Raw genomic sequence first — 27,042 nt, forward strand, 5'->3', positions numbered from 1 at the left:
CTTTCAGGCTACTGAAAATCCGCACATACTTCATGCTTCATACTCCGGGGATTATTGTGTGGGTTGCAGTTTCCAGTCACGGACTTACTGGACCTGTGGTTCATGCAAGCTAGAGCAAGGTCTCGAACTGCATACACTGCGTTGTATTTCTGACATGAACGTTTCGACATGTTATTTCACTCAGATTTCCAGGTAGTTTCAGTGACGGACGGTTTTGACCTTATAAAAAGAAAACAACTTTCTGAAACGTCCGCATAATTTGATTGAGCTCAGACGCTTTATTCTTCAAGCTTGCACTGAAATCACGGAAGAAGGGTTACCGCTAGCATCAGTGTTCGTTTGAAGGATGTTAGTAATTAAAATGGTGGACCTATCGAGAATACGCTGAGTTAGAACAATTCTCTACCTAGTGTTTTCCGTTGTAGTGACACATTTCGTGCGCCGCCCTCTACGTTCCGAGGGAGGCATATTCTCCTGTAGCGTTGGTTGAGCCTCAGTGTAGATGCCGGGTTTATTGGGGAACGCCTCATGGGGCAGGTCATCCTTCCGCAACGCTTCACAGGCTGCACTTCCTGTGGAAGTCCTGGCCTCGCCTGATAGAACATGTTCCTTGGTGGTTTGATGGATAATGTAGCTGCTACATGATTGTCCTCCAGCTCACTTCCTCTTTTTCGTGCGGAGGTTCAAATGGCTCTGAGCACTATGCGACTTCTGAGGACATCAGTCCCCTAGAACTTAGAACTACTTAAACCTAACTAACCTAAGGACATCACACACATCCATGCCCGAGGCAGAATTCGAACCTGCGACCGTAGCGGTCACGCGGTTCCAAACTGAAGCGCTTAGAACCGCACGGCCACACCGGCCGGCCCGTGCAGAGGCATCTCGATATTACCCCGACCACAATTGAGGGTTGAGGCTGAACCGCTCCTGATGGTTCGCTGTAACTATATGACTAAAACACTACTACAGAGTGTTCCCACTTGCATGGTGTCTATATGTGCTTCCAATCACTGAAACCTACACTGTCAAAAGATCTTCCAGTGGGTGCGATCTCAAATGGAACGCATTTCCGGCCGTACTTCTTACGACGTATTTTGCTCCTTATTCTCTCAGGGATTGTTTCCTGCAGTTTAGAAAAATCTCCTTTTATATTACTAATGATGGCAGTTGAGCCATGCAGGCTGTTGTCGATTTTGATTCCCTACAGGAGTCATATCTTTCACCGAGGGCCACGCCAGGAGGACTAGAAAGTGTGTGTGGGAAGTGGGACTGGGGATAAACAGACACTTTTGGACCGTTCAGGGACAGTCCTGGACTGATCGTTTGCTCAGGCACCAAGAAGTGAACAGCAATACAGAGAGCAAGCGCGGCAAGCCAGGGCCAGTACTCGAAGCGTGGGTGTGCAAGAGGATTTTAGGTGGCTGGTTGCCCGAGATGGTATACCGAATCACCTGCATGGTTACTGGAATGTACGGGGCGGTCCTCGGGATTTCATGTACAGTATGTACATAAAGTCAGGGAACACTTTAAATTGTTTAATGCACAAGAACTAAACATTGTACAGATGTCATACATACGAGGTGCGACAATAAAGTAATGAGACTGATTTTCTTTGCAAGATGTGGCAACCCTGCACGCTTGTGTAGGCACAATATCTTCGACCTTGGTCTATAAGCTGCTTCTAGTCCAAGCAGCACATCGATGCAACAGCTCAGTCGTGAGTTGTGCTGTAATAAGTTGTCACACGTTTGTGTCTCTCGTCACGGAAATGGAACCGCATAATATTGCGCAACGATAACCATTTCTTTTTGCGTTAAATTGGTTGAAAACGTGACGACAACTTACGGTAAGCTTCAGAAGGCTTTTGGAAAGGAGGTTATGTCAAGAGCTCAAGTTTTTCATTGGCATAAAATGTTTAGCGAAGGCAGAACGAATGTTGACGATGAAGACCGCAGTGGACGACCATCAACCTCACGGACGGATGTCAACTCGGCCAGGGTGCGTGAATTCGTGCGATCTGATCGAAGATTATCTGTGAAAATGATTGCGGAAGATCTGAACATCAATCGAGAAACGTTTCGTCTAATAATAACTGAAGATCTAGGTATGAGAAAGATTTGTGCAAAAATGGTCCCCAAAAATCTCACACCACAACAGCGAGAAACACGGAAAAACGTGGCAGCTGATCTGTTAGAACAAACGGAAATACACTCCTGGAAATTGAAATAAGAACACCGTGAATTCATTGTCCCAGGAAGGGGAAACTTTATTGTCACATTCCTGGGGTTAGATACATCACATGATCACACTGACAGAACCACAGGCACATAGACACAGGCAACAGAGCATGCACAATGTCGGCACTAGTACAGTGTATATCCACGTTTCGCAGCAATGCAGGCTGCTATTCTCCCATGGAGACGATCGTAGAGATGCTGGATGTAGTCCTGTGGGTCGGCTTGCCATGCCATTTCCACCTGGCGCCTCAGTTGGACCAGCGTTCGTGCTGGACGTGCAGACCGCGTGAGACGACGCTTCATCCAGTCCCAAACATGCTCAATGGGGGACAGATCCGGAGATCTTGCTGGCCAGGGTAGTTGACTTACACCTTCTAGAGCACGTTGGGTGGCACGGGATACATGCGGACGTGCATTGTCCTGTTGGAACAGCAAGTTCCCTTGCCGGTCTAGGAATGGTAGAACGATGGGTTCGATGACGGTTTGGATGTACCGTGCACTATTCAGTGTCCCCTCGACGATCACCAGTGGTGTACGACCAGTGTAGGAGATCGCTCCCCACACCATGATGCCGGGTGTTGGCCCTGTGTGCCTCGGTCGTATGCAGTCCTGATTGTGGCGCTCACCTGCACGGCGCCAAACACGCATACGACCATCATTGGCACCAAGGCAGAAGCGACTCTCATCGCTGAAGACGACACGTCTCCATTCGTCCCTCCATTCACGCCTGTCGCGACACCACTGGAGGCGGGCTGCACGATGTTGGGGCGTGAGCGGAAGACGGCCTAACGGTGTGCGGGACCGTAGCCCAGCTTCATGGAGATGGTTGCGAATGGTCCTCGCCGATACCCCAGGAGCAAAAGTGTCCCTAATTTGCTGGGAAGTGGCGGTGCGGTCCCCTACGGCACTGCGTAGGATCCTACGGTCTTGGCGTGCATCCGTGCGTCGCTGCGGTCCGGTCCCAGGTCGACGGGCACGTGCACTTTCCGCCGACCACTGGCGACAACATCAATGTACTGTGGAGACCTCACGCCCCACGTGTTGAGCAATTCGGCGGTACGTCCACCCGGCCTCCCGCATGCCCACTATACGCCCTCGCTCAAAGTCCGTCAACTGCACATACGGTTCACATCCACGCTGTCGCGGCATGCTACCAGTGTTAAAGACTGCGATGGAGCTCCGTATGCCACGGCAAACTGGCTGACACTGACGGCGGCGGTGCACAAATGCTGCGCAGCTAGCGCCATTCGACGGTCAACACCGCGGTTCCTGGTGTGTCCGCTGTGCCGTGCGTGTGATCATTGCTTGTACAGCCCTCTCGCAGTGTCCGGAGCAAGTATGGTGGGTCTGACACACCGGTGTCAATGTGTTCTTTTTTCCATTTCCAGGAGTGTAAATACATAATTGTTGAGCCGTGTTATCACTAGTGATGAAAGTTGTTTTTTTCAGTACGAACCAGAGACAAAACGCCAAAGTTCGCAATGGCGCTCAAAGGTATCTCCCAGACCAAAGAAAGCTCTCATGTCAAAGTCAAAAGTGAAATGCATGCTTGTGTGCTTCTTTGATCCCAAGGGTATTTTCATAAAGAGTGGGTGCCTCCTGCACAAATAATTAATCAATATTACTACAAAGAAATTTTAGAAAGACTTTGCCAAAGAGTTCCTCGTGCCCGTGCCAACATTGCTGATAATTGGATTCTGCATCACGATAATGCGCCATCCCATACTGCACTGTCAGTACAGCAATTTTTAACCTCAAAACGAATTTCAGTACTACCAAAACTACCTTATTCACCAGATATCGCTCCATGCGACTTTTTTCTATTTCCAAGAGCCAAAACGGCAGTCAGGGGACACCATTTTCAAGCAGCACAAGATGTTCAAAAAGCTGTGACGAGGATCTTGGAGGATATTACAGAAAATTAGTTCCAGAAATGTTACCATCAATGGCAGAAGCGCTGGAAAAAGTGTGTGCAGTCAGAAGGGAACTACTATGAAGGAGCCAATACTAAACTTGACTAAGACGGTAAGCAACATTTTTTTTCACATTAGTCTTATTCCTTTATTGTCGCACCTCATATTGCATTTTGAAGAGAAACATTCGAATCCACAGGATGCAGGACTCACCGATTTCTTTGGACTCTTTATGAATGTCTCTCGTACATGCTCCACGTTCCCTTCACTCACACTGGAACGTCCGCTTCTCTTTTCCGGCCACAAGCAACTCGTCGTAACGAAATTTTTGTGCCAGTGGTAAATGACCTTCCTTGTTGATCGCTTCTTACCGTACTTGGTTCTAAACATCCGTTGAACAGCTGTAGTAAACTTCTTTTTGTCGAACTCCAACACGCAGAAAGCTCGCTCCGCACCTGATACCGCCATGTTTGTGACTAGCGCTGACTATCGGTAAATTACCAAACTACGCTGTGGCTGTATAAATGAAAAAAAACTTTCAGGGTTTCTCTTCAAAATGACACAAGTATGATATCTGTACAATGTTTGGTTCTTGTGCAATAAATAATTTATAGTGTTCCTGGACTTTATGTACAGCCTGTACTTTGATATCAACTGACTATACTGTGAATGTGCGTTTGTTAATCCCCTTGGCTGTTTGTCAAGACTGGTGAGCAATTATGATTTTTTTTTTTTTTTTTTTTTTTTTTTGTACAGTTGCGCTGAAGTTTTTATGTGGGTTGTCGGCCTGTGACTCTAAAACCTGCAATAACAGCTTGTTCGATTGCATTGTAGCAAGCACTATAAATCTTAATGATAACCGATTCGATTTATTTTTGCATTCTGGTGGAAGTTGTCTGGGTGAACGCAATGCTAGGGATGTCCATGGTAGCTTGCATGTGTTTGGTATTTTATAACTAACGTTGAAACGTGAACTGAGACCAAGCTGTTGAGTGAAATTTTTTTAGTGTTTGTGTTTTATTTCATTGTGATTAATAAGAGCAGTTAAAATATATTCTCTTATACCATTTTGAAGAGCAGAGCTGTTTCAAACTTTGGTAAACGTTAATCTTAAGAATATATGCTGGATTCTCCACATTGGTCAAATTTATTAGCCTAGAAAAGTATATGTATTCCTTAAGCTGTAAAGCTGTGTGCAGTCTGAATCAGATTTTGAGTCGTTATGGCGCATTTTGCTAATTGTTTAATGATTGTTCCATTAAGTAGTTTAATTCACAAACGCTACTTTGCATCTGAGGGGCTGTTGTAACCCCTTGTCATTTAATTGTGATTAACCAAATCAGTATAAATTATATTGCACAGTTGGCCGTTGCCATCCTAAATTTCTTGTAACCTTCAAGGAGTTAGGTTTTTAATTTGTAATAAATTAATTATGATCACTTCCCCCCATGAACCATGGACCTTGCCGTTGGTGGGGAGGCTTGCGTGCCTCAGCGATACAGATAGCCGTACCGTAGGTGCAACCACAACGGAAGGGTATCTGTTGAGAGGCCAGACAAACGTGTGGTTCCTGAAGAGGGGCAGCAGCCTTTTCAGTAGTTGCAAGGGCAACAGTCTGGATGATTGACTGATCTGGCCTTGTAACAATAACCAAAACGGCCTTGCTGTGCTGGTACTGCGAACGGCTGAAAGCAAGGGGAAACTACAGCCGTAATTTTTCCCGAGGGCATGCAGTTTTACTGTATGATTACATGATGATGGCGTCCTCTTGGGTAAAATATTCCGGAGGTAAAATAGTCCCCCATTCGGATCTCCGGGCGGGGACTACTCAAGAGGATGTCGTTATCAGGAGAAAGAAAACTGGCGTTCTACGGATCGGAGCGTGGAATGTCAGATCCCTTAATCGGGCAGGTAGGTTAGAAAATTTAAAAAGGGAAATGGATAGGTTGAAGTTAGATATAGTGGGAATTAGTGAAGTTCGGTGGCAGGAGGAACAAGACTTCTGGTCAGGTGACTACAGGGTTATAAACACAAAATCAAATAGGGGTAATGCAGGAGTAGGTTTAATAATGAATAGGAAAATAGGAATGCGGGTAAGCTACTACAAACAGCATAGTGAACGCATTATTGTGGCCAAGATAGATACGAAGCCCACACCTACTACAGCAGTACAAGTTTATATGCCAACTAGCTCTGCAGATGACGAAGAAATTGAAGAAATGTATGATGAAATAAAAGAAATTATACAGATTGTGAAGGGAGACGAAAATTTAATAGTCATGGGTGACTGGAATTCGAGTGTAGGAAAAGGGAGAAAAGGAAACATAGTAGGTGAATATGGATTGGGGGACAGAAATGAAAGAGGAAGCCGCCTTGTAGAATTTTGCACAGAGCACAACATAATCATAACTAACACTTGGTTTAAGAATCATGAAAGAAGGTTGTATACATGGAAGAACCCTGGAGATACTAAAAGGTATCAGATAGATTATATAATGGTAAGACAGAGATTTAGGAACCAGGTTTTAAATTGTAAGACATTTCCAGGGGCAGATGTGGACTCTGACCACAATCTATTGGTTATGACCTGTAGATTAAAACTGAAGAAACTGCAAAAAGGTGGGAATTTAAGGAGATGGGACCTGGATAAACTAAAAGAACCAGAGGTTGTACAGAGATTCAGGGAGAGAATAAGGGAGCAATTGACAGGAATGGGGGAAATAAATACAGTGGAAGAAGAATGGGTAGCTTTGAGGGATGAAGTAGTGAAGGCAGCAGAGGATCAAGTAGGTAAAAAGACGAGGGCTAGTAGAAATCCTTGGGTAACAGAAGAAATACTGAATTTAATTGATGAAAGGAGAAAATATAAAAATGCAGTAAGTGAAACAGGCAAAAAGGAATACAAACGTCTCAAAAATGAGATCGACAGGAAGTGCAAAATGGCTAAGCAGGGATGGCTAGAGGACAAATGTAAGGATGTAGAGGCCTATCTCACTAGGGGTGAGATAGATACCGCCTACAGGAAAATTAAAGAGACCTTTGGAGATAAGAGAACGACTTGTATGAATATCAAGAGCTCAGATGGAAACCCAGCTCTAAGCAAAGAAGGGAAAGCAGAAAGGTGGAAGGAGTATATAGAGGGTCTATACAAGGGCGATGTACTTGAGGACAATATTATGGAAATGGAAGAGGATGTAGATGAAGATGAAATGGGAGATATGATACTGCGTGAAGAGTTTGACAGAGCACTGAAAGACCTGAGTCGAAACAAGGCTCCCGAAGTAGACAATATTCCATTGGAACTACTGACGGCCGTGGGAGAGCCAGTCCTGACAAAACTCTACCATCTGGTGAGCAAGATGTATGAAACAGGCGAAATACCCTCAGACTTCAAGAAGAATATAATAATTCCAATCCCAAAGAAAGCAGGTGTTGACAGATGTGAAAATTACCGAACTATCAGCTTAATAAGTCACAGCTGCAAAATACTAACACGAATTCTTTACAGGCGAATGGAAAAACTAGTAGAAGCCAACCTCGGGGAAGATCAGTTTGGATTCCGTAGAAACACTGGAACACGTGAGGCAATACTGACCTTACGACTTATCTTAGAAGAAAGATTAAGGAAAGGCAAACCTACGTTTCTAGCATTTGTAGACTTAGAGAAAGCTTTTGACAATGTTGACTGGAATACTCTCTTTCAAATTCTAAAGGTGGCAGTGGTAAAATACAGGGAGCGAAAGGCTATTTACAATTTGTACAGAAACCAGATGGCAGTTATAAGAGTCGAGGGACATGAAAGCGAAGCAGTGGTTGGGAAGGGAGTAAGACAGGGTTGTAGCCTCTCCCCGATGTTGTTCAATCTGTATATTGAGCAAGCAGTAAAGGAAACAAAAGAAAAATTAGGAGTAGGTATTAAAATTCATGGAGAAGAAATAAAAACTTTGAGGTTCGCCGATGACATTGTAATTCTGTCAGAGACAGCAAAGGACTTGGAAGAGCAGTTGAATGGAATGGACAGTGTCTTGAAAGGAGGATATAAGATGAACATCAACAAAAGCAAAACGAGGATAATGGAATGTAGTCTAATTAAGTCGGGTGATGCTGAGGGAATTAGATTAGGAAATGAGGCACTTAAAGTAGTAAAGGAGTTTTGCTATTTGGGGAGCAAAATAACTGATGATGGTCGAAGTAGAGAGGATATAAAATGTAGGCTGGCAATGGCAAGGAAAGCGTTTCTGAAGAAGAGAAATTTGTTAACATCCAGTATTGATTTAAGTGTCAGGAAGTCATTTCTGAAAGTGTTCGTATGGAGTGTAGCCATGTATGGAAGTGAAACATGGACGATAAATAGTTTGGACAAGAAGAGAATAGAAGCTTTCGAAATGTGGTGCTACAGAAGAATGCTGAAGATTAGATGGGTAGATCACATAACTAATGAGGAAGTATTGAATAGGATTGGGGAGAAGAGAAGTTTGTGGCACAACTTGACCAGAAGAAGGGATCTGTTGGTAGGACATGTTCTGAGGCATCAAGGGATCACCAATTTAGTATTGGAGGGAAGCGTGGAGGGTAAAAATCGTAGAGAGAGACCAAGAGATGAATACACTAAGCAGATTCAGAAGGATGTAGGTTGCAGTAGGTACTGGGAGATGAAAAAGCTTGCACAGGATAGAGTAGCATGGAGAGCTGCATCAAACCAGTCTCAGGACTGAAGACCACAACAACAACTCAATTATGATCAATGCCGTTTAAACTAGAGGCCTTCTGGAAGCATACTGGAGTTTTATTAAAGAGGCTGATTTTTTTTAAATTCAAGGTTTAAATTATTTCTGTCTCTTTATATATAGCAATGCTCAGTATCCAATTTTTTTCATGTTTACCGAAATATTACGACTGTGCCATGGCTTAAGATTTTAAAGCGGTTTAGCCTTCTGGTATAAAAAAAGGGGAAAATTTGTTGAGGCTTTGTTTCTATCTGAAACGTAATCTTAATTTTTAGTCTCTTGTAACCCGTCTACCCGTGCCTGTGGGTCCTGTTGCGTGACCCTGTTACTGCGGCTGGGGTAACACCTGTTTAAATATTCTTGTTGCGAATTTCATTATGTATTATTTTGGAAAAGGTTTTCAATCAAGATCCAGATAATTTCATTATAAGTAATGTGTAAAGCAACTTTTTAAAATAAATGTTTATTGAACTTTGTTATTTAATTGTGAGTGGTGTCTGAAATATTGTTTCCGTTTACTTGTAGCCTGACCCCCCACAAAACAGCTAACTACGTTGGCGTCAAGATGGCGTACCATTCCAGCAACGATGAGGAAGTACGACTTTATTTGGAGTGTGAGATCGTATCCTGCGGCAGAACTAACGTCACCTACAACGTACCTGGTTGTACAACTGCACGCCCCGCAGAAAAGCGGTCTCGCAGCGTAGGTGGGACACGATAACACTATCGCCGTTTCCAGAAGCGGCGAGGGTTCCCACGAAGAAGGCATATTAGAAGCGCAGTGCTGTTGAAGCGGTCACACCACCATGGCCAACGTCTTCTACTTGCTGAGCCTACTGGGTAAGATTTCAGTTGCACGTTAAATAAATTATCGTCATACACCTAGTAGTTACATGTAAATCTTAAAGGATTCATGTTAGATAAGTAGAATAAAATGTATTATGTGTGTAACCCGTACAGGGACGTGATGGCTCGAGACTTATCAAGCCACACATTAACCCGAGAGCTACTCATATAACAGAATACAACTATACGTAGGGACAACATTTTCGGGAAATGAACGGATGGCTAAAGTGCGTTTTTTTTTTTCTATTCGGGGCAGGCCAAAGTCGCAGACATGTCGAGGTAGCCGCAAACCGTTGGCATCGAGAGAAATCCACAAGATAAGCAACTTAATGCGTTCTCATTTGTTTTTCGTTTAATTACATATTGTCATTTCATATTCCTTCTAATTACAATGAATGAAAGTAGAATGAACAGTAAAGCAACTATAACTGAGAAGTTCCGTGATTTCCATGGTGATCCCATGTAATACATATGATAATACTATAAGAATCTTTTAAAAATTAAATAAAGTTAATTTTCCCTAGAATTTTTAAGAAAAACTTTCTTTTTTAGACTTTCGTAAAGTATTTAAACAAGCAGAAAAACTCAAAATTTAAAATGTACTTACAACAGTGTCACATCAGACAACCAACACGCCCCCCGTATTCTAGTCAAAAATCAAATCCCTGAAGAGGAACTTTCGTCAAAATAAATAAAACGGGACACCGAGGGGAATAGCGTGGTGGCGCACTACGAGAAAAAACCACATATAAGCACAATGAATGAAAAGAAAAGTCTGATTTGGCAACAGCCGATAAGCGCGTCTTTGTGGAAACTGTGAAATGAAATACAGTAAATTGAATTTGCAACGTACTGACACAGTTATTGTCACGTTAAAATTTTTTTTGGCAGGCTGACTATATCAAGTGAACGACGTCTAACAATGTCAAACATTTAAGATAGTAAGATATCAGTTTTAATGATTCTTCTGGTATTTTAATCCTATATATTACACTGTATCGTTTGCTTCTTGCGTAGTTCATCTGAGAATGCTGTTTTAATGCACCAAAACCGATTGTGAGACTAAAGAAATCACCAATGACATCTATTATGCTATCATTTTTCTTCTATTCACTTTGAAGTTCAATGGCTGTGGCTGCCCGTATTAAAGAGTTCTGTGTCTTTCTAAGTAATTGTGACCCTTAAACGTATACACATTGTTAAGCGATACTGTACAAATAAATATCTCCATTATTGGCATTATTAGATATAACAATAAGGAAACTGTTATACATACAATTCACAATGAACTGAAAGATTTGTACCACAGTTAGGAGGGTAGGTTTTCAAAAAGCAAAAAATAATCTCAGAAATCCAGACACTCTAGGTTAGATTCATGGCAGGCGACGGTAGTTTTTGTAGCAAGTAAGGAGGATCTCAACTCTGCCAACACGACCATGACGTGGGAAATATTGTGACGCAAAGTTACTCGGATTCCACATGACGCTCGAAACGCTTCCTCTCTTCCCCCCTCCCCCCCCCCCCCTCCATCCCTCCCTTCTACCCGTGCCAGCTAGTTTAATTTTTCAAGTCATACGGACAGCGACATTCAAACCATCATTTGCGTTCTTAGTAAACTTATCCCGGCCACATCGGAATCTGTGTTTTGCCTTCAATAAACGTTCACCGAAAATACGATTATCGGGTTATGTGATTGTGTTGCCGATGGAAAGATTCCCCTTCTTGGACCCCTTAACACGAAACAGATTCTGGTACCGGGACAATTGGAGGAGGTAGGTACACGAACAAAAGCAACTGTCTCATGAAAAATTCCGTGTCATAGGAGCCATTTGACATTGTCAAATCGGAGCGCTTTTATAAATGAACAAAAATATGAAGACATTTGTACAAGCAATCCCTACGAGAGATCTTCAAGTGTCACAATGCTCGTAGTTAAGGACTATTTTATCTTTCTGTAAGCAAGTGTCATGTTTGCGATGCGACTGTACCTAAAGGTTCCTTCTAGTGTAATTGCACTTCAAACCAGCGACCGATACGGCCAAACCAGCGAAATCTTTACTTGTGGTTTCCCTTACTTTAGCTGCTGGAGCTATGCACGGCTCTGTTTAAAAAGAACAGCTCGGTGTAGTCATAGGGTCGAGCTGGGCACGTTTGCTTTCATGCCCCGCAACTAATTCGCTGCAGATAATGACCTGTAGCTGTGAACCTGCAGTCAAATAGTCTATGCATTGGTTAGAATAGTGAGTTAATAAAATACACAGTAATATAAAATAAAAGATAAAAGAATTATTTAATAATAAGGGTTCAAATGGCTATGAGCACTATGGGACTTAACATCTGATGTCATCAGTCCCCTAGAACTTAGAACTTCTTGAATCTAACTAACCTAAGGACATCACACACGTCCATGCCCGAGGCAGGATTCGAACCTGAGACCGAAGAGGTCGCGCGGTTCCAGGCTGTAGCGTCTAGAACCGCTCGGCCACTCCGGCCGGCTTCGGAAACAACTTCACCCTACCTTACACTAATTTCAGGCTAACGAACAGCGCACCTACATACGCGTAAAATTACAGCGAAAAACTGGAAACACTTAATAAAGTACCACATTTAGTAGATTTTTCTTATCCAAGAGTGAATCCAAAGCAGCCACCCAGTTGCAACAAAAGGTGGTTTTATTCAACCTTTGACCACGGTTTCGACGGATGTAAACTCTAATTCTTCAGAAATACATGTAATAGCAACGTAATAGCAATAGCTCCAAACCCGGAGACATGCACAATGTGATCAAAAGCATCCGAACACCTGGCTGAAAGTGACTTACAAGTTCGTGGTGGCCCCCCGTCGGTAATGCTGGTATTCAATATGGTGCTGCCACACCCTAAGCCTTGATGACAGCTTTCACTCTGGCAGGCAATCGTTCAATCAAGTGCTGAAGGTTTCTTGGGGAATGGTAGCCCATTCTTCACGAAGTGCTGCACTGAGGAGAGGTATCGATGTCGGTCGGTGAGTCCTGGCATTAAGTAGGCGTTCCAAAACATCCCAAAGGTTTTCTACACGATTCAGGTCAGGACTCTGTGCAGGCAAGTCCATTAAAGGGATGTTATTGTCGTGTAACAACTCCGCTAGGCGCTTCAGTTCGGAATCGCGCTGCTGCTACGATGGCAGATTCGAATCCTGCCTCGGGCATGGATGTGCGTGATGTCCTTAGGTTAGTTAGGTTTAAGTACTTCTAAGTCTAGGGGACTGCTGACCTCAGATGTTAAGTCCCACAGTGCTTAGAGCCATTTGAACCAACTCCGCTACAGTGGAAAGCGAGAAGGTGCTTAAAACATCAATGTAGGGTTGTGCTGTCACAGTACCAAGCAAAACAACAAGAGGTGCACGCCCCCTCGATGAAAAACACGGCCACACCATAACACCAGCACCTCCGAATTTTACTGTTGGCACTACACGTCCTGGCAGATGACGTTCACCGGGCAATCGTCATACCCACACTCTGCCACCGGATTGTCACATTGTGCACCGTGATTCGTCACTCCACACAACGCTTTTCCACTGTTCAATAGTCCAATGCTTACACTCCTTACACCAAGGGAGGCGTCATTTGGCATTTACCGGCGTGATGTGTAACTTATGAGCAGCCGCTCGACCATGAAATTCAAGTTTTCTCACCTCCCGTCTAACTGTCATAGTACTTGCAGTGGATGCTGATGAAGTTTGGAATTCCTGTGTGATGGTCTGGATAGATGTCTGCCTATTCAACATTACGACCACCTTCAACTATCGGCGGTCTCTGTCAGTCTATAGACAAGGTCGGTCTGTACGCTTTTGTGTTGTACGTGTCTCTTCACGTTTGCAGTTGACTATCACATCGGAAACAGTGGAGCTAGGTATCTGTAGTACAGCGTAAATCTGGCGTACAGACATATGACACAAGTGACACCCAATCATCTGACCGCTTCCGAAGTCCGTGAGTTCCCCGGAGCGCCCCATTCTGCTCTATCACTATTTCTAATGATTTCTGAGATCGCTGATATGGAGTACCTGGCAGTAGGTGGCAGCACAATGCACCTAATATGAAAAACTTATATTTTTGGGGCTGGCCGGGTACTTTTTATCACATAGTGTATGTGTCAAAACTACCCGTTATACAGAGACTAGATCCACACAAGGGGGATGTCACATATACCATGAAACATAATCAAAGGAATAAAACTAGTACCTAGTAAAATTTCTCATTAGAAAAACAACAAATAATGAAGCGATCTGATATATGTGAAATGGAAATATCCTGTCAGCGCACAAGATTTAACACCCTATTAAATAAGCTGGCCCCTATGATCGGGGCTTGTCAAGTAAGAATAGTTAAAATCGAGAATTAAAACCCGTCAAATTAAATGTCAGATCATGTAACGAGCTGCACGCCGACAGACAGACAACGGAGAGCGTGAAGACCAGGAAAACCAGGCAGGTGGCGCATGCTCCGAGATTGAAGTACGCTTACAGCATAAATGGGCAATAAGACGAAATGCATCGGGAGAGGAGGAGGGTGGGGGCTGAGGAGGGAATTGAGAGAACAGTGAGAAATTTAGAATGCCAAAGGACACTACTGTAAAGTAAAACATGCTAACTGAAATTAAAATCCTTATTATATGACAAATACACAATCGTACGAGCAGGAATAAAGTTAAGGCGTAAACACTCTGTGATAAACGTACGTGACTATAAAAGAGATTAGTGCATGTGTCATCGTGCAGCGCAAAATATATAGTAACGAGAGTGGGTAAAATCAATGTTTTCACAAAACATAAAACGGGGAGAAACGATCACGTATGCACAAATAATGTACACCGATGACCCAAAACGTTATGATCACCTGCTTAATAGTTTGTTTGTGCTTCTTCACAACGATACACGTCACTGATTCTGCGTATCACGGATGCAACAGTTTGTTGGTAGGTTTGTGCAGGCTCAAAATGGCTCTGAGCACTATGGGACTCAACTGCTGAGGTCATCAGTCCCCTAGAACTTAGAACTAATTAAACCTAGCGGTCGCTCGGTTCCAGACTGTAGTGCCCAGAACCGCACGGCCACTCCGGCCAGCGTTTGTGCAGGTTTGTGGCATTAAATGTCTACGCACAGGTCATATAATTTGCATAAATAACAGCCCAGTGACATCACTGTCGGAGAAGACATCAGGCATGAAGGGATGTAGGCGGATCGCAGCTGTCAGCGTTTCTTCGATTACTACCACACATCCCATGCAGATGCAGGAGAAAATCTCCCACAGCATAATACTGCCCCCACTGATCTGCGGCAGTCAAGCGCTGCGCGTTTCGACTTTCGAGCCGCCGTTTACCTCGATGGCGGCCTCTGTGGGGACGACCACTGAGCTAGTGTAGCCAAAGTGTGATTCACCCGAAGAGCTGACACGTTTCCACTGATCGACGGCCGAATCCCGATGGTCCCGTGCCCGCTGCAATCGTAACTGACGATGTCGTTGGGTCAACATGCGGACTCGAAGAGGTGGTCTGCTGCGGAGCTTCACGTTCAACAACGTAAGATGAACGGTGTGCTCCTAAACGTGCGTGCACCGGCATTGCGCTTTTCAGCACAGAGGCCACAGATCACCATCTATCCCACTTTACAGAGCAGAAAAGCCTTCGAACCCACGTTCTACGAAAGTGGTGGACGTCCTACCATTTAGCGCCTAATGTTAGTTTCACTGTCCTTCTACCAGTTTGCGTAGATGCTCATGATAGTAGCGAGTGGACATTCGATCAGCTTCTCCATTTTCGAGATATTCTTTCATAGGCTCTGCGTAAAAATAACCAGCCCTTTGTCAGAATCGCTTATCTCAGCGGGTTGCTCCATTTGCAGACCATCTCTTTGCGGGATGATCCCTCGTCCGTGTCTGCTCCACTTACCTCATCACGTGTCTGCAACGCCACCAGGTGGCGTCCAACGTCGCGTTGGGCAGTGGTCGTAATGTTTTGGCTGTTCGGTGTGTATTAGAACTTTGAGGAACGGACGACTGGCAAAGGCTACCAACAACCGTACGAAGATTTTAAGCACGGTATAGGTTTGAAGCCGATAAAATATTGCCTGCAAACAAGATGCAGCTCGTCACTCAGTACATTTCCGTCCCTGAGCTGTAGATGATTAAAGATCTCTACTTCTTCCCGGAGATACTACTTGCGCTTTTTGACTTCTCTGTACAAAATAACTGTTTTCCAAATTTTTCTGGGTATGGTTAGCAATCAGTAAGTGTTCAGAAAACGTAGATTTTTGTACATTCATGCCTTTCTTTCCTAACAGATACTCTTTATATCTTGTCCACATAGATTTGCCTGTTTGACCGATATAATATCATGGGAAGTCATTAGAGACCAATTCAGAGACACCTGAGTTTGAAAACCAATCGCCAGTATTTTCTCCTGTATCTAGTTTTTCTTTAAACTGTTGTCTGTAGAAAAGGAAACATTACAGTTGTAATTTTTCAATAGAAGATGGTAAATAATGTAAGAAGACACAGTCATTTTGTCCAGAGAAGTCAAAGAGCGCAAGTTGGATGTTCGGGAAGAACTGGATCTATGTACATCTACAGCTGAGGGACCGAAATTTACTGAATAACCAGCTGCATCTTGCTTGCAGACAATTTTCAGAAGGCTTCAAACCTATGCTGTACATAAAATCTTCATACAGCTGCCGGTAGCCTTTGCGATTGTTCATTCCTCAGAATTCTAATGTACGTTATTTGTCATACGTGTACGTTTCCCCCTTTTACATTTTGTGAAGACTTTTATTTTACCAACTCTCGTTACTGTATGTTTTTCACTATGCGATGACCCCTACACTAACCGCTTCCGTCGTCAAGTACGTTTCTCACAGCGTTTTCACGCATCAAATTCATTACTGTTCGTACGATAATGTACTTGTGATCTTATAAGGGTTTTAATGTGGAGTCTGTGTCTGACCATGATGTAATCCAATTGGAATCTTTCAGTATTCCCGGGTCTTCTCCAAGTGTACGTCCTCATCTTGTGATTCCTGAAAAGAGTATTCACTATTACTAACTGAAATTTATTGCAGAACACAATTAGCCTTTCTCTTCTCTCACTCCTACTATCAAGCCCATATTTCCCAGTAAACCTTTCTTCTGTCCCTTCCCTTACACCCGCGTTCGATCCTCTACGACTATTAAATTTTCATCTTCCTTTTACATCACGAATTACAATATCTTAGTATACTGTCTCCATCTCCTCATCTTATGTTTCCAACGTCGGTATTTGTATCTGAATTATAGCTGTCGGCTTTGGTTTGCTGTAGAATCCGATGAGAACAACCGTATAACTGAACTTTTGACAGTAACTCACTTTCTGCGCTACTTCCCTATTTATAACGAATCCTGCTCCCATTACAGTGTTTTCTGCTACTGTTAATATTACACCGTATTCTTATAATCAGAAACCGTTATCATCTTGCCAGTTCACTTTACTCTCCCCCCCACTATATCTTGTTTCAGCCTTAGCATTTCCCTCTTCAGATTTTCTAGCTTCCCTACAATTCTCAAACTTCTGACATCCCACGTTCCGAAATAGAATGTTACCGTTTCGTTCTTTATTCAATGTTTCAGAGCAGCTCTAGCGATAAGGACATTCCTGGCAAATTCAAGTCTACTAGTGTCAAACATAGGCCTTACGAGGGGGAAGAAATTTCTGAGAATGTGCGTTTAGAGTACAGAACCGTATGGTAGTGAGACATGAACTGTGGGAAAAACGGAGCAGAAGAGAATCGAAGCATTTGAAATGTGGTGCTACAAAATAATCTTGAACATTAAGTCTGCTGATAAGGTAAGGATCGAGATGGTTCTACGCAGAATCGACGAGGAAACAAACATACATGGAAAACACTGACAAGAAAATGGACAGGATGATAGGACATCAGGGAATAACTTCCATGGTGCTAAAGGCTGCTGTAGATGGTAAAAACTGTAGAGGAGTACAGAGCCTGGAATGACTAGAATACATGCAGCAAATAATTGAGGACTTCAGTTGCAAGTGTTGCTCTAAGATGGAAGGTTGGCACTGTAGAGGAATTCTTGTGGGGCGGCACCAAAGTGAGAAGACTGCTCTATCGATAGACACTGTGTGTTCTTAATGCAGTGGTTTCCATTGCCTTCCGCAGCCTAATTCCGTTGATCATTGCTTGTTCTTCCACCTTTTAGGATCAGTTTCCCATCACAAGGGCAAGAATTGCCGCAATCCTCTGTCCGCTCCTCCTCCCTCTTTGTCAAGGCCGTTGGCAGAGCGATGAAGAGTTTGTATGGCGGAAGTCTTCGGCCGCCAGTGCTGATGATTTGTATTCAGATTCAATCAGTAGCTGGACTCAAACTCAGGACTCATTTTGTTCTGAATACTAGTCAATGACCCTACCCCTAGACTACAGGTTCTGCTAATTTTTAAAAAAGTATCATACCAATGCAACTATTAATGTGCGGAACAGCTAAGCCTTGACACTTCATGTACATAGCTAGCAGCAGCTGTTCGTCAAATATTTCAGTTTTTCTTAAAATGAAAAGTCAATTTTTCTTACTTACTCTCATTACTTTCAAGCAATTAAATCTTTTTTTGAAAACTATGTCTCATGCTGATAAATGCGATGCTCCATTTGTCGCTGTACAACTCTTTGTTTGGCTATGAAAATTCGGGCAAAAATTTTTCTATGAATCGCTAATTACGTCTTATTACCCCGACTACTTTCAGCCAACTAAAACTGTCTTTGCAAATCTAGATCTCACGCTGGTCAATTTGATACCCCTTTGCCCATTGTGCACTCTTCGTTTAGCTACAAAAATTCGGACAGAACTCTGCTGTATAATTTCTAGGGAATGTTGTTTCCGCTCCTCTCAAACGTTTGACAAAATATGGGGAGCGCATATTCAAGAGCTTTATAATGACTTTGTTGCCAATTACCGGGCAGTAAATAAAAAACCGCATCTCGTGGTCTTGCTGTAGCGTTCTCGCTTCCCGCGCACGGGGTCCCGGGTACGATTCCCGGCGGGGTCAGAGATTTTCCCTGCCTCCCTCGAGATGACTGAGTGGTGTCGTCGTGTCGTATTCATCATCATCATTCATCCTCATTACGGTCGGAGGAAGGCAATGGCAAACGACCTCCGCTAGGACCTTGCCTAGTACGGCGCTGCGGCTTTCCCGCATCGTCCACTACGCTCCTCGGAGTGTGGGACCTAATCATCATCATCATCAAATAAAAAGCGAAGAAGGAAGATTGGAATTTATGGTTCTGCCAACGACTGGGTAATTGTACGTGGAGAACAGGCTTGGGAGTGGGGAATTATGGGGAAATATCAGATTTGTGCTCTTCACCTTTGCCTTCTTTGCACTGATCGATTTAGCAAAAACATGGGATACGTAAATCTCGATGATCGCCCTTACTAACGAAACTGTAATAACTGCTGCGCTATTTATCTCGATGAGATAAGGAAATTTTAAATTAATGATCCAATAGATGCGCGTGTAGAACATTATAATCTTTAGGATTACACTTCCAGAACAACTTTATTCTTAAGAACATTTTTTTAATGGAGAGATTTTTCTTGACGTGCCTTTTACACGCACCGTAAGGTGGCGTGCGTAGCGTATCTGAAGAACTACGGTTCTATATTAACTGGGGGGGTGAATAAAAATATCGTAACACGAAGAAGGCAACACATTAGCATGCCTAAAACAGGGTAGCAAAAGAAAACCGTTGACATGCAAGACTACTTCCCCTCATCTCGGAATGGATAAATACGGACCCTGTTTGATGTTTAAGGTAGTCTTATACCATTCTTCCTGCAAAATAGTGACAAGTTCAGGCAACGATTATGGAAGTCGATAGCGATCACCCACCGTTCTCTCCAAATTAGACCACAAAGGCTCAATAGTATCGAGATTTGGAGACTGTGATGGCCAGAAGAGATTGGACAATTCATCCTTGTGTTCATGAAACCGGTTCTCTACGATGCGAGCTGTGTGAATAAGGAAGAACAAACAACGTGCCACTGGACGACCTGACCAACCGAAGTGGTTACATAATCCTTGACAGTAGTGGGATCTTGCAGGGGGCCCATGGAATACCGTGATACGCCTGGCCAAATCGCCACTGAATCCCCACTATGTTTCACTCTTCGCAGCAAGAAGTAAACTCCGGCAGAGGTTGGAAACACCATAAAACAAGACTCATCCGATCAAATGGCTTTCTACTAATGCTCCATAGTCCACATTTTATGACTTCAATATCACGTTTTACTGTTACCGCCATTTGCATCACTGATGAGTATACGCTACGGTCGCAGGTTCGAATCCTGCCTCGGGCATGGATGTGTGTGATGTCCTTAGGTTAGTTAGGTTTAAGAAGTTCTAAGTTCTAGGGGACTGATGACCTCAGAAGTTAAGTCGTATAGTGCTCAGACCCATTTGAACCACTTTGAACTGATGAGTATAGTCGCGCTCTACCGAAAGCACAGTTCGGTAGTTTTGGTAAAGTACATAAACGACATGGTAAATGGTAGGATTTCCGGTAGTATTGGTAGCATTGGTTGGAAAACAAACATAAATGAATTGGTGTTAGAGAAACTGGAAGCCGTCGATTTCTCTTTGTTTTTTACTTGTTTGCTTGTTTTGCACACGATTAGAACCCCGTACTGTTCAGTGTTAGACCACTGTGTATTTTATATCCTTAAAAAATATAAACTGCATTTTGTAAGTAATAAAAATTTGTTGCTTGCGTTACTTCTGGTCTTTTATGTAACCAAAGCAATTAATTTTGATGCAAGTATAGTTAATATGCACAAAGAAAAAATTCGATATAATTTTTTGTTGTTATTTTGTACTCAGTGCAACGTTCTTCATCATTATCAAAGGCAATAGTTTCCTGTTATTATTGGAAAGTGTGGAAGTTGTTTAAGAACAACAGAACACGTTTTATATGATCTCAATCAAGTACTGAATTGTTGTTTGATGTGTTTTTGTTTTGTGTCTCCTTTTATTTTACCTTTTTTTAGTAAATTGCATGTTCTGTCACTATATGATAAATCTGTATTTTTTTATTACTACAACGCCCCTCTCTTTCAAGTTCCAAATCAACAGCTTCCAAATAAAACCACAATTAGACAATTTTAATTTTGTTATAAATACTGTTTATTTTTAAGTAACAGATAGGAGGATAACTATGTAGAGCAGAAATGTTCCGTAGGTTACAAGGCCAGCCCTTTATATATGCTATTTCAGTTTCCTGACGGTTGACAGCTTCCAATTTCTGGGGAAACCTAGACTGATAGCATACGCAAACAAAGCAATCGAAAAGGGGCAACGCCTATTAGGTATGCAACACAGATAACACACAGATACGGTAGTTATGTTCTTAACTGACCAGAGGTACAAGAAAAACTACCTAGTCTACACTTACTTATGTCCGTCTACAGTAGCCTACGATACTTTTGCAACTCTACTGACGCGTGGTTTTGGAATTCTAGCTCACTCCAGCCGCTTGCGGATCTCCTTTCGTGTTGTTCGGGTGCTGACACTGCTCGAGAGTGCGACATGGAGTTCTCCAGCAATTTTTGCAGCTGTTGTCCTCTTATTTTTCGTCACGGTCCTCTTCAGTGACCGACCGTCACGATCACTCAACACACACTTTCGTCCACGTTGTGACTCAGCGGATGATCCGCTATCCCTGGACGCAGTATAAGGCGTCGATAGGTGCGTCTTGAAGCGCCAGTCGGCTACCTTGTATACTAAGCACGCGCCAGCAGAAACAGATTCGTCGGGCTATGGAGTTTTGACCATCTCTGGAGGTGCATGAAGAGGAGCATAGATCAGTGGCCTTTCTTCCTTATGCTAGAGGCATATCGTTTAAGATTGGAAGAATTTTAAGGAATTTTAACACTAAGAGTGTGTTCCGTCCACCTTCTAAGATTAGGACATTACTCGGCTCTGTGAAAGATGATTTGGGGCTTAGAAAACTCGGTGTGTACAAAATTCCGTGTCAGTGTGGGAAAGCTTACGTTGGCCATTCGATTCGCACAGTGCATGACAGATGTGTGGAACATCGCCGTCATACGAGGCTACAACAGCCAGAAAAATAGGCAGTAGCAGAACACTGCTTAAATGAGGGACACAGTATAAAATTTGATGAAACTGTGGTAGTTGCTAACATTTCCGGTTTTTGGAACAGTGTCTATAAAGAGGCGACTGAAATTAGGTTGGCGGATAATTTAGTCAACAGAGACAATGGGTTTCCTCTTAGCAAGACATGGAATCCTCTATTACCTCGCATCAAAACTGAACGTTCTTCGGTGCTGCCCTGAGTGCGATATATCGTTGCCAGCAGTGTTCCACTAAGGGCGGCGCCACCTCCCTGTCTTGGAGGGCAGCAACCGTGATGTGTGGCGCATGCGCCGTGTACTGACAAGTGCCTTATATAGGACGTTGATTTGCAGCCTGGCGTCAGTTCTCAGCGGGACTCACCAACAGAAACAGCATTTTCCTGAAGGTGTCGACTAGCTGGATCGCCGAAATATTGAGTCAAGTTGATTTTAGAATCCGGCAGCAAACCCGAAGAGACTTTCAAGAATATGCCACTGCTTTTGTAGATTAACTGGATTTTCTTAAAATTCTCCCAGTGAAACTCAGCCGCCTTCTGCTCTTCCTGCAATTAATTTAGTGTGTTCGTTCCGCTTTAGATTGCTCCAGGAGGTAGCTCCAAGAAATTTTCCGGTTGTTACTGCTGGCAGTGATTTTTCACCAATAGCGTAATCAAACGTTAATGGATCTCTTAGAGTATTTGCGCGCGAGATTTTACATTTATTGATCTGCAAAGTCGTAGTTATGCCTTGGCCAAACCTGTAAAGGTCGCTTTTTTCACAGTATGATATTCGGCGTATCTACTTTCTCATTAAACCAATCGTACAAATTCAAACCGCATTAATTTCTACGTGTACATAGCTGCAGGCATTGCAATGCAGCTGTCGTCGCCAACGTTGCCTTCCTTGTTGCCTGACAATGCCGGCTATCAGCACGCAGTACTGCTTGCTTAGTAGGCCTTCAGTTGTCTTTGCCATTGTGACAACCCATTTTTATCAGGCGCTGTCCTCCACGTCTACTCAGAACGCCAGAAATGCGCCTGTTTTACTGCGCACCTCCACTTCCCCTTTAGCGTGTTTCCAAGGCGCCTGTTTGCGAACCTGTCCGTGCTGTCCCTTATCGACGTAATTATTCTTCCGCTTTCGTAAGTGTTCTGTACGTCTAGAAATTTCGAGCTTATCACGTGAGACGACGTTGGCTGTTCGCTGCAGTACAAGTATTTCAAAAAGTATTTCTATCTTTCAGCTGAGACTTTAAAATAAATTCACTTTTTTAATTATGCACTGCTACTTATTGCAGCCGGCCAAAGTGGCCGTGCGGTTAAAGGCGCTGCAGTCTGGAACCGCAAGACCGCTACGGTCGCAGGTTCGAATCCTGCCTCGGGCATGGATGTTTGTGATGTCCTTAGGTTAGTTAGGTTTAACTAGTTCTAAGTTCTAGGGGACTAATGACCTCAGCAGTTGAGTCCCATAGTGCTCAGAGCCATTTGAGCCATAACCTTACTTCTTTGTGAGTATGTAACTAAACAAAACTCTGACGAATGATGCAACTTTTCTGTGAATTTTTTTGTCTCTCGCATTAAAGAAACACAATAAGGCTCTCAGACTTACAAAAAATATTCAAGTATTAGTCGAAGATATATTGCTACCGAAATGCATGTATGTAACATTAACAAAAAATGTTCAAATGTGTGTGAAATCTTATGGGACTTAACTGCTAAGGTCATCAGTCCCTAAGCTTACACACTATTTAACCTAAATTATCCTAAGGGCAAACAAACACACACCCATGCCCGAGGGAGGACTCAAACCTCCGCCGGGATCAGCCGTACAGTCCGTGACTGCAGCACCCTAGACCGTTCGGCTAATCCCGCGCGGCTGATGTTGTACGATACGACACGCAAACGGGCGGATTCTCAAATACGTTATCTGGCGGCACTTTTCTCTGAATCCGTATCTCATTACTTCACTGTAATAGCACTTGTAGCAACACTTGAACTTCCATAGTAATGTCTTTCCAATGTAGAGCTATCCACAACACAACATAGCAACACCGTGTCCCGCGCTCGACTCTGCAAAAGCAGCCACTCGCTAAGATACTCCGCAACCAAGCCAGTGCCCTTCGAGATCGATAGGGCGAAGTCCGCTCACTGCATTTAAATCCTTTACACTCCTAACTTCGCAGTACTGACGAGAATACAATCTACGCCACAAAACCACAAATACTGTTTATCTTCCATGGAAAACTGGGCAAGTCTGCGTTGCTATTCTATTACAAGCAATACACTTGGTACGTCGTTCTGTTCTTAGTCATTGTCGACGATGGACTACGGTGGAATGTGGTCTTTTTGAGCGTATACTACGTTACGTTACATTTTAATGTATCTGACATCCAAAACTTTTCATTTACATAAGCTTTAATTAACCTTAGAACGCTAAAGGGGGGGGGGGGGGATGTTACATTCCTACTAAACCATCGTAAAGTTTACTACTCGATATTTTATTCAAAGGAAGTCATAATTTATAAGTTATGCAGTGGTTAATTACCATCATTAGATTTCCAGTGGTAATTTACATACAAAATTAAGTACAAACTGTCCTGTTTTATGCCCCACTACAATCGTAAACTTTACGCTTCAGAGTGAAAGATATATTCGTTTCCAAAGAGTGTATGCACTATTTTAGGGCAATTGTATCGGTTGTTGGCTGTTGTAAACGATGGTGTGGATACTAGTGAAGGTGAAGTTGCAGAGATGTGGTAAAATAGTTACTTGTGGGACGATTTCTTTGTTTCCCTGCAAGTGATGAGGTTTGTCATTCACCTACCTGTCGGCTGCTGTCCTGACTGTTGCTGTCATCGAACTAACTCTCTTATAGCAGCGATTCAGTTGATGGGTAATTAACATATTCGGTAGGACAATAGATTGAGGCCTCGAACAAAGGAAAATGTGACTGTTCTGGTACAATCTACTTTATTGTTCCTCCAATAAACATAAATTGGTGCGATAGCCTGATAGCACAATTGTACATTTATGAAACCAGATCCTATTTCTTCCTGGTGCAGGACAAGAATATAAAATGCAAACATTCACTAAAGTCAAAAGTACTAAATTAAAACGGTCCAGACCTTGAGCTAAGATGGAGTGTGAGGAGAGAAAGCATCGAGAAAATTGTTCATTAATATGAACGGTAAAATAAGCTCGCACGGGGCAATTCAACCACTTGAAACTACTAGCCCGGAATCATCTTAAATAGCGCCCAGTCTGCTGTGTACTGAATGATTAGCAACACAACTACGAACGCTGCTGAATGTGAACTCTGAGATGAATTTAACTGTCTGCAAGCTCAAGAGCGGAGCTGCCCGTGGCGGCAAACTGTGCACAAAGCCTGCTCACTGACGCAAAGATGGTGGCTGGTCCCGAACTCACAACCGCCGCAATTGACCATCTCCGTTCAAGGCGGTCAGCTAGTCGCAACTGGGCGATCATGGCGTCCCTCGTCACTTCTGTGGACGAGGAGCCCTCGACGCAGCTCGCTTCCCCCGACAAGCAGAGCATCGTATAGCCAACCTAACCAACGCTGTGGTTACGTTAGCTCCCTTACGCAGTTGCAGAGCCCTCGGCGCTGGTGTTGGGAATGCTGAAATGGCGGCAAATTCCGCGGAAACGATGGACCCCTTTCGTGCTTCCGAGGCAAGTAGCTGTGGCCTGAATTTGAAACTGTCGGCTGCCTATCCCCTGCGAATATTCTCCATCTTGCGACACTGTAGAATTAATCAAATTAGAACCCAGAAAATTCGTCCACCCCCACGAGCCCATAGTCCGCTGGTTAGGCAAGGCGACGGTGATCCCATATCATCGGGTGAAAATTAGTCTGATAGCGAATAACTGAAGAATAATTATGACAACTTTTGAAATAACAATTTAATCAACTCGAGACGCATATCAAACGAAAGGTAATTTTCTGAATCCCCGAATCTGATGTTAAAAGTATTGATTTAATTTACTTACTGTACTGACCTCGGCCATGCATTAGTAGAGACTGGTGGCAACCCTTTTGTCCACTCTGGACTCTACACATTCTGTAGATTAGGGACGAGTAACCATTGTGTGTGTGTGTGTGTGTGTGTGTGTGTGTGTGTGTGTGTGTGTGTGTGGAGGGGTGTGGGGGGGGGGGGGGGGAGCAGCAGAAATACTGTTGTTTGACGCGATACTTCGTAATGTTTGTTGCAGCGTCGCTGAGCGTTTGGCAGTCTGCTGCGGATGACCAGTGCGACTCGGTGGAGTGCCTGCCCGTCGCTGGACCGCTGTGTGCGCTGAACGAGGAGACCGGCAACATGGCGCTGTTCGCCGACGAGTGCGTTCTGCGATGTATCAACTGCAGGATGACTACAGGTGAGAGCAACTACCTCTCGCTGTCCAGCAGCATGTGAATGAATTACCCGGTGGCCTGCAGAGTCAGATTTTTAACGCAACCCACTAGTTTCCCTACGGTTTGATACTTATTTGCATGTGTTTCTTAATTTCCAATGCGGCTAAAACTGAGGAACGTTATCCTGTTTTTGATACAAACTAATTTTTTTTCTTTTTTTTCCTTTGTTATTATCTCATTCCCCATCAGGGGTGGGCTGGCAGGAACATAAGCGCTGCTCTTCAGCCGAGAGACAAAAATAGACAGGAAGACATTTAAAACAATGTACAGAAGAAAACATGGCGGAATATAGAAAACAAAAAAGGCAGAACAGAAGAAAAGAAAGCATTCAAAGTGGTGACTGTTAATTAGAGATTAAAATCTAAAAAAAAGTCATTCACACCAAAAAAACACACACTTGATTAAAAGGCACCGGGCAAAGTACAGCCATAGCAGAAAAGTCATGAAACGAAATAAAACAGCCACGTGACGGTCGGCGTAGCACAGAACACTCATGGACGATAAACAGGTCGAGGACAAAATTAAAACCACAGGTCTTGATGCACAGGACAACAGCACCAAACACAACACTGACGTAGCACACTGATGACGATGAGCAAAACACGGGATCTGCACAGGGCACGGAGATGAGGGAGAAGGGAAGAAGGGAGGGAGGGGTGGTAGAGGGGGGAGACAGGTAGGGGCACGTCAAAGAGGGCTGAGGAGGGAAGGATGTGGGAGGGACATAGTTGAGGAGGGGG

At 43.6% G+C, this 27,042-nt stretch overlaps 1 protein-coding gene across 1 annotated transcript in view; it reads left to right on the plus strand.

The window, feature by feature from the left end:
- The first annotated feature begins 9,576 nt into the window (after positions 1-9,576).
- LOC124795318 (nematocyst expressed protein 4-like) overlaps positions 9,577-27,042 on the plus strand; it is a 34,542-nt gene continuing 17,076 nt past the window's right edge. Inside the window, exons 1-2 of the mRNA XM_047259293.1 lie at positions 9,577-9,720; positions 26,104-26,265. Coding sequence (XP_047115249.1) covers positions 9,687-9,720; positions 26,104-26,265 — 196 coding nt within the window. The 5' untranslated portion in view covers positions 9,577-9,686. The remainder of the gene's footprint in view (positions 9,721-26,103; positions 26,266-27,042) is intronic.

Source organism: Schistocerca piceifrons, chromosome 1, assembly GCF_021461385.2.
Source record: "Schistocerca piceifrons isolate TAMUIC-IGC-003096 chromosome 1, iqSchPice1.1, whole genome shotgun sequence".
NCBI classification, from domain to species: Eukaryota; Metazoa; Arthropoda; class Insecta; order Orthoptera; family Acrididae; genus Schistocerca; species Schistocerca piceifrons.